General features: G+C 37.2%; 1 protein-coding gene and 1 long non-coding RNA gene across 12 annotated transcripts in view; one reads left to right on the top strand and one right to left on the bottom strand.

Moving 5' to 3' along the window:
• Positions 1-7,553, top strand: part of HIF1A (hypoxia inducible factor 1 subunit alpha) — a 53,712-nt gene extending 46,159 nt beyond the window's left edge. Inside the window, exons 12-15 of the mRNA XM_007519273.3 lie at positions 76-494; positions 4,334-4,442; positions 5,024-5,150; positions 6,238-7,553. Coding sequence (XP_007519335.1) covers positions 76-494; positions 4,334-4,442; positions 5,024-5,150; positions 6,238-6,389 — 807 coding nt within the window. The 3' untranslated portion in view covers positions 6,390-7,553. The remainder of the gene's footprint in view (positions 1-75; positions 495-4,333; positions 4,443-5,023; positions 5,151-6,237) is intronic.
• The window catches only part of LOC132533432 (uncharacterized), a 941,342-nt gene extending 930,127 nt beyond the window's left edge, over positions 1-11,215 (bottom strand). For 3 of the 11 annotated variants that reach the window (XR_009545321.1, XR_009545322.1, XR_009545320.1), the window contains exons 1-2: positions 10,995-11,204; positions 4,951-5,099 (exon numbers count right to left, since the gene is read on the bottom strand). This is a non-coding gene — a long non-coding RNA (uncharacterized LOC132533432). Of the gene's footprint in view, positions 1-2,824; positions 2,922-4,950; positions 5,100-10,994 lie in introns of all 11 variants that reach the window. The other 8 variants (XR_009545319.1, XR_009545315.1, XR_009545318.1 and 5 more) reach the window with 5 other exon arrangements.
• Positions 11,216-14,326: the final 3,111 nt, after the last annotated feature.

Raw genomic sequence — 14,326 nt, 5'->3', positions numbered from 1 at the left:
TTTTACTCTAAAGTCATTGGGTTTCACTTGTTAAGTGTGACGACTATAAAAACTCATTTATTTGTTGTTTTAAAGGACACTGATTTAGACTTGGAGATGTTAGCCCCCTATATCCCTATGGATGATGACTTCCAGTTACGTTCCTTCGATCAGTTGTCACCATTGGAAAGCAGTTCTACAAGCCCTCAAAGTACAAGCACAATTACAGTATTCCATCCGACCCAAATGCAAGAACCTACTATTCCCACTACCACTACTACCACTGATGAATTAAAAACAGTGACCAAAGAGGGTATGGAAGACATTAAAATATTGGTTGCATCTCCATCTCCTACCCACGTACCTAAAGAAACTACTAGTGCCACAACATCACCATATAGTGATACTCGAAGTCGAACAGCCTCACCAAACAGATCAGGAAATGGAGTCATAGAACAGACAGAAAAATCTCATCCAAGAAGTCCTAATGTGTTATCTGTCACTTTGAGTCAAAGGTATTTATATATAACATTAAATAGTTCTGTTAATGTTTTTGAGAAAATGTGTGTGATGGTAAATTACTTCTAAACAAATAACAGTCTTTCTGATATATATGCTTTAAGAAACACAGCCGACATATAAATTCTAAACTTACAGCGCTCTCAAACTTTCTAAATTAATTAGTATATTTGTGTTCTCTAAAATAGTCATATCACTTTATTATTACCTTTAATAATAAAATCCATCCAGTAAATTGTATAAATATCCAAGAAATGACCTACTTTCCAATTTAAATCAAACCAGTGGGGTATCAGGAAAGTCATGATGCATTTTTATATAGAAAAAACATATGACTTTTCTGGCAATTCTGTCTTGGAGTTGTTCTGCCTTCCAATTTAAAGGTATTTCTTTCCAATTCCCCATTCCAAATTGAGTCCTTAATGTTCAATTTAGATATTTATAAGCCTTCTTTTAAAGTTTTATGTTTGCTTATTTAAGTTACGAATGCTTTATTTCTCTTGACATATTTAGGTATAATCAGGGTTAAATAGGGAGATAAGGCTACTGGGGGAATCTAAGCATAATCTTATATTTTCACTGCAGCTGGTATGAGGAAACATCTGGATACCACTCAATTTCTAGTTATAATTCTTTGTGTAACTTACAGTAGGTCTGATATATTTTTAATTTGAGGCTGTAGTCAGAGGAAACACAATTTTAGATAGTCCATTGGTCATTGTGCAGGAATAAGGAATAAGTCCAACTCTGTGGTGCATAGATTAAGCTAGATTATCATTAATAATTACCATTATCAGTGCAGAAAAGCACTGCCTTTGCAGTTTGACTTTTTTCTCGTGCATCACTACTTTGACCTAGTGTTCTGGGAAAGGCCTTTTGATTAACAAAGACTATAAAATACTGGCTTTAAAAGTCTAAGCTCCTCTAATACAAAAATAGAACTTTTTTTCCATTGCCACCATGCCATCAGGGTAGTTACTAGGGCTTGGTGCCTATATGGTGAATCTGCTACTCCTGCTGGCATTTTTTTTTTTTTTTTTAAGAAATTGAGGGAGGGAATCAAGCAGTAGCATAGTGGGTTAAGTGCACGAGGTGTGAAGTGCAAGGACTGGTGAAGCGCAAGGACCGGTGTAAGGATCACGGTTCAAGCCCCCAGCTCCCCACCTACAGGGGAGTCGCTTCACAGGCAGTAAAGCAGTAGAGCAGGTCTGCAGGTGTCTTATCTTTCTCTCCTCCTCTCTGTCTTCCCCTCTCTCCATTTCTCTCTGTCCTATGTAACGACAACACCAATTACAACAACAATAAAAACAAGGGCAACAAAAGGGAAATATATATATTTAAATTGAGAGGGGGCCTGGCAGTGGTGCACCTGGTTAAGCACACATAGTACTAAGCACAAGGTCCTGCTTAAGGAATCTGGGTTTGGCCCCCAGCTCCCCCACTGTAGGGGTCACTTCACAAGCAGTAAAGCAAGCCTGCAGTTGTTTATCTTTCTATCTCCCTTCCTCTCTCAATTTCTCTCTGTCCTATCCAATAAAATGGGGAGAAAATGGCTGCCAGGAGCAGTGGATTCATAGTGCTGGTACTGAGTCCCAGTGATAACCCTGGGAGGCCAAAAGAAAAGAAATCAAGAGAGGAGAAGACACCCCCACACACAGACCACCGTGAGGACTAGGAACTGAACCCAAGTCCATATATACATAGTAATGCGGACTCTACTGGGTGCACCACTGCCTGACCCTGGCAATAGTATTAATACTTAGCTCAGTACTTGGTGTATAGTATTTACTTGCTCACTAAGTGGTTATTGGATGGACAGGTGAATATGGTAGTATAAAACAAATCATCTGTGATTTGTAGTTTATTATTGACTACAAAGGACCATTTCTTCGTTTTCATTTTCCTTCTCCATCTCCTCCCCTTCTCTTTTCTGTCTTTCTGTTTCTACCAGAACACTGATCAGCTCTGGATACTGATGATGTTGACCCCTCCCCACCCCCAGGAATATTAAGTTTTCTGAGCAAGTTTCTTCTTATACTCATCAGACTAAAATTTAATAACTAGTCACTTTAGCATGTTTTACAGTAGTTTCAGAAATAAGACAACATGTACCTAACATTTTATTTATTTATTTCTTGCCTCCAGGGTTACTGCTGGGGCTTGGTGCCTACACTACAAATCCACTGCTCCTGGAGGCTATTTTTTCCACTTTTGTTTCCCTTGTTGCTTATCGTTGTTGTTATTATTATTGTTGTTGTTGGGTAGGACAGAGAGAAATTCAGAGAGATGGGGAAGACAGAGAAAGGGAGAGAGAAAAGATAGATACCTGCTTCACCACCCAAGAAGCGACCCCCCTGCAGGTTGGCAACGGGGCTTCAAACTGGGATCCTTTCACTGGTGCTTGAGCTTCACAGTACCTAACACTTTAAAGAATGAATTTGCCGTTCAGTAATAGAGAAATTTCTACTCCACTCCCCCCCACACACACACTTCTGTTAATAATTAAGTATTACTATTTAGCTATTTACCTGATAAAAGAAGTTACCCTTCATAGAGATAATGTATCTATGGGGGCCAACTGGTGGCACACCTAGTTGAACACACATTACAGTGTACAAGGACCTGAGTTCAAGCCCTGGACCTCCACCTGCAGGGGAAAAGCTTTGAGTCGTGAAGCAGGGCTGCAGGTATCTCTCTGTCTCTCTCCCTCTCTATCTCCCCCTTCCCTCTCGATTTCTTGCTGTCACTATTCAATAAATAAAAATAAGTAACTTGAAAAACAGATAATGTATTTATGTATAAGAATTTTAAAATCTGGCTATTATGTATAGGAAGTCTTACAGGATTTTTAACATAAGGTGGCTCGGTGTGATGATGTACCTGGTTAGGTGCATACATTACTGTGCACAGGGACCCTGGTTCAAACCCTAGTCCCTACCTACAGGGAGAAAGCTTCACAATCTGTGAAGTAGTGCTGCAGGTATCTCTCTATTTCTATCCCTCTCTGGCTTCTCCCTTCTTGATTTTTTTCGTTGTCTATTCAATAAATAAATGAATACATTCATATAAAAAAGGATTTTTAACATAAAACTATATTCAGGAAAACAATGAAAACTAAATATATCATTTATCCATATGGCATTCTCAGCCATATGGCAAAGACCATGGAGATACTGTGGGAAACTACTGAGGAGCAGTGTCTTAAACAATACCAAAAAACAATGAAATTAATGTACTTAGCTCATAAAACAGTTGTTCACTAATACCAACTGTAGGTATAGCTAGTTCAGGTTTGACTACCAGATCAATAGTGATGGCAAAATGGTCTGATGCGAAGTTCATGAGTTTTAGTGACTTAAAATGCATCTGCAATGAACTGCCAAGAGAACTTTGAGCAAGTTAACCCAGCAAGTCTCTTTTATAAAGTGGGTATTATATACCAGTCTTATCTATCTTAAGGATTGAAGTGAGGGGAAAATGAAGTGATGAACATGAAACACTTTACAAAATGGAACATCATACAAATAGGACATTAATCTTATAGCAGTCCCAAGTATATCTGTATGCTAGGTAGTGAAAGACCAGTATTTAACTATTTCTGTTCTACAAAAATGTGAGTATAATTATATTTCATAAAATAGGGTAATTTCTGTTTTAAAAAATTGAGCAGCTCTGACTTAAGAATGCAATAAACTTTAGTAGAAAACTTACTTTATGTATAGTAATATTGAAACAACATAATATTAAAATGCATTTTACATTATATAAGATTAGTTGGATATTTCTTAAAATAATTAACAACTGTATTTTTATTCTTTTTTTTTTCTTTTCCCAGAACTACTGCTCCTGAGGAAGAACTAAATCCAAAGATGCTAGCTTTACAGAATGCTCAGAGAAAGCGAAAAATAGAACATGATGGTTCACTTTTTCAAGCAGTGGGAATTGTAAGTCTGAGAACATAGTACTGTTTTTCTAACCTAGCTAATATGCTGTTTTGAGATACATATTTTTAAGCCCTTGTTTCTTCCAAATACTAAAGACATGTTTTCAGAAATTGCATGCTTGTTTTACTTTGTATGCACTGATTCTTAAAAATGAAATATTTTTTTCAGTGTAGACATTCTAAACAATACAATTGTATTTTGGATGAAATTCTCCCCAGATATACTTCCCTTCCCTTTACTTTTCCTTATTACATACTGCAGATTTTGGGGAGTGGGTCAATGCTGGTGTAATCCATACTTCATTTTCAAACCAAGTTAATTGGGAAACATTTACAGATATACTAGCCATTTTTACAACTAAAAAGAAAAATTAAAAGTAATTTAGAGCAGTTTTTTTTTTTTTTTTTAGTTGAGACAGTGTTGGTTTATATGTTGTGGGGACAATTTTACACCACTTTATTATGTATATTACCCCAGTAAGCCCACCACTGAAGTACCAGTATCTCACCATCAAAGCCTCATTCCTCCTTCTGATGATCTTAGTTCTGTGGTCAGAGTCTAATGGTTTGTTTTCATTCTAGGGAACATTGTTACAGCAGCCAGAGGATAGGGCAAATAATACATCACTTTCTTGGAAACGAGTCAAAGGATGCAAATCTAGTGAACAAAATGGAATGGAACAAAAGACAATTATCTTAATACCCTCTGGTTAGTTTATTCTTCCTCTCTTTGAACATTACAAAGACATTTTTAATTAAAATGTAGCTCAATTTTGTTTTAAATTTTTTTTTAAATTATAGAGTATCAAATTTTTTGTTTAGAAGCCTTACTCCAAGTGTGATTTTGATTCCTTAGCAAGATTAAAAATGTTAGATGCCTGGACAAGGGAGAAAGCAATAGAGGTTTATGTAATAGACTTTCTAGCCTGAGGCTCAAAAATCTCAGGTTCAGTCCTCAGTACCACCACAGCTCAACAGTGCTTTTACCTAATGACTATAGCTCTTTCAATTTAGAACTTATACTTTCTGTGGTCTGGGAGGTGGCACAGTGGCTAAGGCACTAGACTCAAGCATGAGGTCCTGAGTTCAATCCCCGGCAGCACATGTACCAGAGTAATATCTGAATGTCTGATTCATTCTCATTCTGTCTCTGTCTCTCTCTGTCTCTCTCTGTCTCTCTCTCTCTCTCTCTTTCTCTCCTATCTTTCTCATTAATAAATAAAATCTTTAAAGAAAAACTTATACTTCCTAGTAATTATGTCTGACATATCTGTGACTATATTATCTCAATAGTGATTAGAAACAAATTTATTCTTAAAAATTTGAAATTTGTGGTTCGGGAGGTGGCGCAGTGATAAAGCTTTGGGCTTTCAAGCATGAGGTCCTGAGTTCGATCCCCAGCAGCACATGTGCCAGAGTGATGTTTGGTTCTTTCTCTCTCCTCCTTTCTCATTAATAAATAAATAAAATCTTTAAAAAAAATTGAAATTTGTAAATTTTATGTCTTTTCCTATTGGGTTGTCAGAAAAGTCATGATGTATTTTTCTGGTTTTCTATGCAAAGATGCATCGTGACTACTGACAACCCAATATATTTATACCTTCATTACATTTTGTAAGCACTTCTGATTTAGCTCTAAGTAACTCTTCTTTGCACTTGTTTCCATAGCTGTGATTTTACTTAATAGACTATATGCCTTTATTTGCCTTACTCTCTCAATACATAGTGCCTAGTGAATATTAAGTAATATTTATTGGGTTGATGAATTAATACTTAGGTATCTCTTTGTTTTTCAGATTTAGCATGTAGACTGTTGGGGCAATCAATGGATGAAAGTAGATTACCACAGCTGACCAGTTATGATTGTGAAGTTAACGCACCTATACAAGGCAGCAGAATCCTATTGCAGGGGGAAGAATTACTCAGAGCTTTGGATCAAGTTAACTGAGCTTTTTTTCATATCTCATTCCCCCCCCCCCTTTTTTTTGGACACTGGTGGCTCATTACCTAAAGCAGTCTATTTATATTTTCTATATCTAATTTTAGAAGCCTGGCTATAATACTGCACAAACTCAGTTAGTTCAATTTTGATCCCCTTTCTACTTAATTTACATTAATGCTCTTTTTTAATGTTTAATGTCAGATAACAGACAGCACATTTACAAGGTCCTTTGATATTTAAGCCATCGCAATGCAGTAGCATCTTTTTAAAAATGCACCTTTTTATTTATTTATTTTGGACTAGGGAGTTTGTCCCTTACTGAATTATTTTTAATAAGATGCCAGTTTTTTAAGAAGGCAGTAACCTTTCATCATGATCAGTTTGAAAAATTTTTACTCAGTTTTTTCACATTGTACACAAACAACAATGATTTGCCAGCAGTACATGGTAGCCACTGTTGCACAATATATTTTCTTAAAAAATACCAGCAGTTACTCATGCAATATAGTCTGCATTTATAAATCTAGTTTTTAAGGAGCCTTTTTTTTTGGCCTATGGATTGTTAAACCTGGAACATGACATTGTTTGTCATATAATGATTCTTAAATGCTTGTATGGTTTATTATTTAAATGGGTAAAGCCATTTACATGATATAGAAAGATATGCTTATATCTGGAAGGTATGTGTTGTTTATTTGGATAAAATTCTCAATTCAGAGAAACCATCTAATGTTTCTTTAGTCACTTTGCCAGCTCAAAAGAAAACAATACCCCTATCTGTAGTTGTGAAACTTTATGCTAATATTGTGTAATTGATATTAAACCATATGTCCTGTCCACCCTGTTGGTATAAAGATACTTTGAACAGATTGTAAACACACACACAAAAAAATCATGCTTTGTTAGCAAAATTGCCTAGTACGTTAATTTGCTCAAATATTGTTTTGTTTTTATGCACTTTGTCGCTATTAACATCTTTCTGTTTTCATATAGATTTCAATAATTGAATAATTTTAGAAATATTATTTTAGAAAGATATAGTTGTCATAGTAATAAACCCTTGTTTTTCTATGTGCATTGTACAAAATTTTTGTTCCTTTCCCTCCTTGTGGTTGGATCTAACACTAACTGTATTGTTTTGTTACATCAAATAAACATCTATGGACCAGGCCACCTTTGATCAGCTTATAATACTTGCTTAAATATCTTAGCTCTTAAAATTGTTTACCAACAATTTAAATATTCTATGAAAATTACACAGGTATTGGTTATTGCTATATTTATCTTACTGCTATCACCTTAATGTATACCACTATGTCCCTAAATGTAATGTTAATAACAATGTCCCACTGTAAAAAGTATGTTTTTTAGAAAAACTGTCATTTATAAACATATGTATCTATTAAAGTAAAACAAAAATTTTATGGTTTTAATATGAATGAGATGAGTGAAGCAAATCCTGAGCCATTATAGTTACATAACTGCAATAAGGGCTAGAAGTTCCTCTAAATGTTTTTTTTTTTTCCCTTTCACATATGAAGAAATTTAGACCTCAAATGATAAAGACCCTTAAATGATAAATACTAAAGGTGGCAAAAGGCACACACAAGATTAAAATTAGATCTTTTGGTCCTAATATAAAACTAGAACAAATCTATGACACTGTATATTTAAAATAGCTTTATTTTCTTTTGTGTAATATTTCCATGTGTTTTTAATGGTCATAAATATGACTTTTTAAAAAAAAAATTAGCCAGCACACAAAAAAGAGAAGCTCACAGGAGTCAGGCAGTAGACCAGTGGGTTAAGCGCATGTGACGAGAAGGCAAGGACTGGCGTAAGGATCCCAGTTCCAGCCCCCAGCTCCCCACCTGCAGGGGAGTCGCTTCACAAGTGTCTTATCTTTCCCTCTCTCTGTCTTCCCCTCCTCTCTCCATTTCTCTCTGTCCTATCCAACAATAAAGACATCAGTAACAATAATAATAACTACAACAATAAAACAAGGGCAACAAAAGGAAATAAATATTAAAAAAAAAAAAAAGCTCACTGAATCCTTGTACTAGAAGTAACTATATTATGTTGGTGGAAAAATATTAGGAAGAACACTTGGATCTTGTAGCCTAAGGCTTTAGGGACAAAATAAACTTACATTACTGCTTTAAAATTTTATTACATGATTTAGTAACAGGTGTATAGTACTAAGATTTGGCAGGGTTTGTACATTAATACTGCACTGCAAATACTATGATCCAAAGTGTTCCTGCTAATATGTATAATACTAGAGGTATTTCTAGAATAAAGTAGTTGCTTGACATTTTCAGGTTGAAAATGTCAACATTTTTGCAGCAAATTAGTGCCAGCTAAAAACAAACTGGTTTTAATGGTGAGGTTATGTTATGTCTGGGGAAATAATCTTGTGAGTACAAAAGAAAACCACTTTAAAGGACACAACTAGAAGGAAACAAGTATCCACCTGGATCATTAAAGTGATGCCCCTGAAATGTTTGAAATAGCTAGTTCAGCCCTACCTGTCCTCTGAAGCCATTACAAATTTCTTTAACAGTTTTATTAAGAAATAGAGCCCTAGACTGGGATGATAGTTCCGCCTGTTAGAGCACCAACCTGCAAAAAATACAGCCCTCTTCTGTCAAGTATACTTAAGATATATATATATATATACTTCCTTTTGTTGCCTTTTTTTTTATTATTGTAGTTATTGATGTTGTTGTTGGCTAGGATGGAGAAATGTAGAGGAGGGGGGAGACAGATGGGGAGAGAAAGACAGATACCTGCAGACCTGCTTCACCTGTGAAGCGCCTCCCCTGCAGATGGGGGGGGCTCAAACTGGGATCTTATACTGGTCGTTCGGTGCACTTTGCTCCACCTAAGCTACCGCCCAACTCCCTCAAGTATACTTCTCTGATTACTTTTATCCCTTTAATATTTCTCTCTCCCTCACTATTCATGCCTGTATTTTCCCCATCTCTAGTGCTGCCTGAGTGAATTATCACAGTATTTCATGCTTGAAGAAAATACATAAATTTATTGTATTTTGTTGTAAGCCTCACTACTAGCCTTGGAACTAGAATATTGGGTTGTGGGAAAAGTTATGATGCACTTTTGCATAGAAAACCAAAAGTCAACATGGAGGTAGATAGCATAATGGTTATGCAAAGAGACTCTCATGCCTGAAGCTCTGAAGTCCCAGGTTCAATTTTCTGCACCACCATAAACCAGAGCTGAGTAGTGCTCTGGTAAAAAAATAAAATAAAATAAAAAGGAGGGAGTCAGGCAGTAGTGCAGCAGGTTAAGTGCACGTGGCACAAAGCGCAAGGACTGGCTAAGGATCCTGGTTAGAGCCCCCGGCTCCCCACCTGCAGGGGAGTCTCTTCACAGGTGGTGAAGCAGGTCTGCAGGTGTCTTTCTCTCCCCCCTCTGTTTTCCCCTCCTCTCTCCATTTCTGTCCTATCCAATGATGACATTAATAACTACAACTATAAAAACAAGGGCAACAAAAGGGAAAATAAGTAAATATTTTTTAAAAAGAAAAAGAAAAATTTGTCATGACTTTTCTGACAACCCAGAGAGCTTATTACAGCAATGGCAAAGAAACCTAACATCTTTTAAGTACTATATACTAACTTTGTGCTAAACATTTTGCTTGCTACCTCACTGTATTCAGAAAAACCCCATGGATGAGTATGTACATTTCATTTTGTAGATGAAAAAAACATTGGACTTTTTAAAACTGGGTATGGGTGACCATACTAGCAACCCTGCAATACCACATACACAGCAGAAAATACCCTTTCCTCCATTGTTAACTGCTTAAACAGCAAACAGGATAAACAGATGGGGTGTGGAGAACTCAAGATTGGGTACCCCTTAAAGGAAAACTTGGGCCACTGAGATGCTTCTAAAAGGAAAGGTAAAAACACAAATGGAACTGAAGTGTTTTGTAGAGTTCTTCAAGGGTTTAGAGTTTGAATAAAATGCATATGTCTGGTTATGGAGACATTAACTCACAGGTAATTAGATGGGATATGAAATCCACATTCATAAACTAAACGATACAGTTTTCAGCAGTTTAACTAGATGGCACAGATGTTTTTTATGTTTGTATAGTCTCACAAGTACCATTACAAGTCTTAATTTTGTCTTACAACTTATAAAGCCAAAATAGAAATTAATTTAAAATTGCTGGTTTTGAAGAAGCATAAACATTCTGTAAGTTCCAGTTCTAACTTAGCAATGTCAAGAACAAGTTGCACAGAATACAAATCTTTTGTTTTTTAACAAGAGTTTTGTTAAGGAGAACCTTTGCGAACATGTTGGTCGGTAGCTGTAACCAACAAAAATGTTTTAAAAATCGTTTGCCTGGGTGTTTTAGTCAGTCACTAACACTGCTCACATTCTATTCCTTTAAATAGCACTGAACCTGTTGTCCCAGATAATTTTACATTGTATAAAATCAATCTAGAATTTGATATGAAGTAGTCTCCTACGTGATAAAAGCTACGCCTTGTCACAAAAACCCTCCTATGAAGGTGTTCTGGAGCTCTCTGTTGTGTTCACACCTTTCAAAGTTTTGTTCGTAATTTTTATTCTTACCTGTTGTAGAAGGTTTAATCCAAGACTGCTCAGACACCCGATCTCCTTGTACTATTTAAAATCCTTGTCTGGGCTCCATTCCGGGATGGAGAGGAAAAACAGGTGCCTGAAAGCAGTAGCAGAGAAAATACCAAGGATGCAGAGGGGACCCTCCCCACCCCTGCGTTCCGGAGCTACTAAAGTACATAGTATGCAATGTGAAACACTATCTGCCCAGGGAAATTTGCCCAAGTTCCGCCCGCGGTGCCTCAGGCCACGCCCCCGTACGTGCTGGGGCGCAGCACCGCAACTCGCCCCCACCCCTGTCCCCCGCGTCTCGGGCTTTCGGTCCTGTAGCCACTGCCATCTGCTGTTCTCTGCTCCCGCCTACGTGTGAGAGCACATGTGAAAGGCTCAGCTCCCCTAGCCTTTGACTGGGCTGGGCAGGGCCGGGACGCAAGTGGTCAACGCTGTTTTTATGTTCAGTGACCTGTCCAATTTTTATTCCTGGCCCATCCCAGAACTTTTTTTTTTAGGACTTGGGAGTTGAGGGCATGAAATAGCAATAGAGCTGTCAATTCCAAATTCCCAAGTATATCATTTGGGGTGTGAGAATGTGCTTTGTAGAATAAAAAAAAAATCTGTGATCTAACAAATTAGAGCTTGGATAGTTACATTATTTCTTAGATATTATTTTTCATCTAACAAAAAAATCAGGCTCATTTGTGTATATATGTATAATATATATTCATATTATTTTTTCCCTTTAAGGCACTGAAAGACTTTAATTTAAATGAAGCATATTGGCATATGCCTGATTAAATGTAAACTTCAGCTGCTCCAGGTGGTTCTGCTGTTGTTGTTATTATTATTATTATTCATGTGCTACTGAAAAGACCTTGAGAAAAGATAATGTTGGACAGAGGAAGGTGAGTTTACAGAATAGCTTGGGTCTTTATTTTAGTTATTTATTCTTATTAATGAGAAAGATAGGAGAGAGAGAGAGAGAGAGAACTAGACATCACTCTGGTACTACATGTGCTGCCGGAGATTGAACTCAGGGCCTCATGCTTGAGAGTCCAATGCTGTATCCACTGTGCCACCTCCTGAACCACGCTTGGGTCTTTATATTTAATTTGCTGTTATGATTACACAATTGTTGAAAGGGACAAAACCAGACATTCCTTAGAATAAATAACCTTATGGAGGAGAGACTATATAGCATAAAACTATTTATTGCCAACGTAAGATAAAGCCTACATGTGGCAACAAGTTAATATAAATGTTTTGAAAAATATAAAGTGTTATGTGAATTTGTTAAAAAAAAAAAAAAAAGAATAAATAACCTGGCCCTTTCTTATTCACGGGTGACCATTTTTAATTGTTTATTTCAGGAAAATTCATTGTGATTTTTCAGAAAGAACTTCCTAGAAAGGGTCCCTTTTTTAAAAAAAATGGTTGAGATGTTTTAGGTATATTTTACTTTAATAAAAATAAAGTTGCAGCCCCAATCATCATGTGTGCTTGTGTTTAATTAGACACCATATAAGGAGAGTGCTACAATTTTTCAGTCCTGTGTATACCAAGTACATCTTTATAAGATGATGACTCTTGTGGTTGGAGGGGTTTCAGATGGACTGGAGAGGCCTGCAAGGAGCAATGTGCTTGATAAGGAGTGAGAAACATAACTTGACAAATAGCCTAGGTTAATAAGTCTAATATTAGAAACCTTTGAAAATTTTTTTTAATATATATATTTTTTAAGAATTTCCGTTTTTGTGGTTATTGTTATTGTTGTTATTGATGTCATTGTTGCTGGATAGGAAAGAGAGAAGTGGAGAGAGGAGGGGAAGACAGAGAGGGGGAGAGAAAGATAAACACCTGCAGACCTGCTTCACTTCGTGTGAAGCGAACCCCCTGCAGGTGGGGAGCCAAGGGCTTCAACCGGGATCCTTGTGCTTTGTGCGCTTAACCCGCTGCGCCACCACCCGATCCCCATCTTTGAAATTTAAAACCACACTTATGTAAAGATTGTTTCCAGATATATTTTTTACATGATATCTGCTCTTTAAAAAGGATATATATTTTTTAATTGCCACCATGGTTATCACTGGAGCTCGGTACCTATAGGAAGAATCCATTAAATCCACTGCTGCCACTGGCTTTTTTTTTTTTTTTTTTTTTTCCTGTTATTACAGTACTACTCAGCTCTGGCTTATGGTGGTGCGAGGGATTGAACCTGGGCCTTTGGAGCCTCAGGCACGAGAGTCTCTGCATAACCATTATGCTATCTACCCTCCACCCTTTTCCCCTTTTTATTTTTTTCTTTTTTATAAAGACAGAAATTTAGAGGGAAGGAGAAGATAGGGAAAGAGAAAGAAAGGCACCTGCAATAGTGCTTCAACCCTCAGGAAAGTTCCCCCTTGCAAAGGAGGACCTAGGGCTTGAACTTGGTCCTTAAGCATGGTAATGTTTGTGTTTTACCTGGTGCACCATCACCCAACATGAAAGGAATTTCTATTATTGTTATTTTTTTAAATGGTTCCACACCCAGCTGATGACAGAATCTTTAAGAGAAGCACTGGGCAATTTGTGAGATAAACTGTTATTAAACCATTGCCTGATACATACATAGACATTTTAAAAGGAGGAAGGCATAAAAAATTAAAAGAATTTTTTTTTTTTTTTTGCCACCAGGTTTTCTTTGGGCCTCAGTGCCTGCACTATCAGTTCACCGGTTCTGGAGGACATTTTTTTTCTATTTCGATTCAATAGAACAGAAAGAAATTGAGAGGAGAAGGGGAGATAAAGATAGATACCAGGGTAGGGCAGGTTAAGCGCACGTGGCGCAAAGCGCAGGGACCAGCGTTAGGATCCGGGTTAGAGGCCTGGGCTCCCTGCCTGCAGGGGAGTCGCTCCTCAGGCAGTAGAGCAGGTCTGCATGTGTCTATCTTTCTCTCCCCCTCTCTGTTTTCACCTCCTCTCTCCATTTCTCTCTGTCCTATCCAACAACGAACAACATCAACAATGGTAATAATAATAACCACAACGAGGCTACAACAACAAGGGCAACAAAATGGGGAGAAAATGGCCTGCAGGAGCGGTGGATTCATGGTGCAGGCACCGAGCCCAGCAATAACCCTGGAGGAAAAAAAAAGAAAAAAAGATAGATACCAGCAGACCTGCTTCACTACTCATGAAGCGCTCCCCCTGCAGGTGGGGAGCAGGGGCTCAAACCCAGGTCCTTGCACAAGCTGATATGTGTGCTTAACCAGGTGCACCACTGCCTAGGCCCCAAGAAAACACTTTTTTTTTATTTTTATCTTTATTTATTGGATAGAGACAACCATAAA

The sequence above is a fragment of the Erinaceus europaeus genome, chromosome 16, assembly GCF_950295315.1.
Source record: "Erinaceus europaeus chromosome 16, mEriEur2.1, whole genome shotgun sequence".
Lineage (NCBI taxonomy): Eukaryota > Metazoa > Chordata > Mammalia > Eulipotyphla > Erinaceidae > Erinaceus > Erinaceus europaeus.
This window is presented reverse-complemented; position numbering and strand designations above follow the sequence as displayed.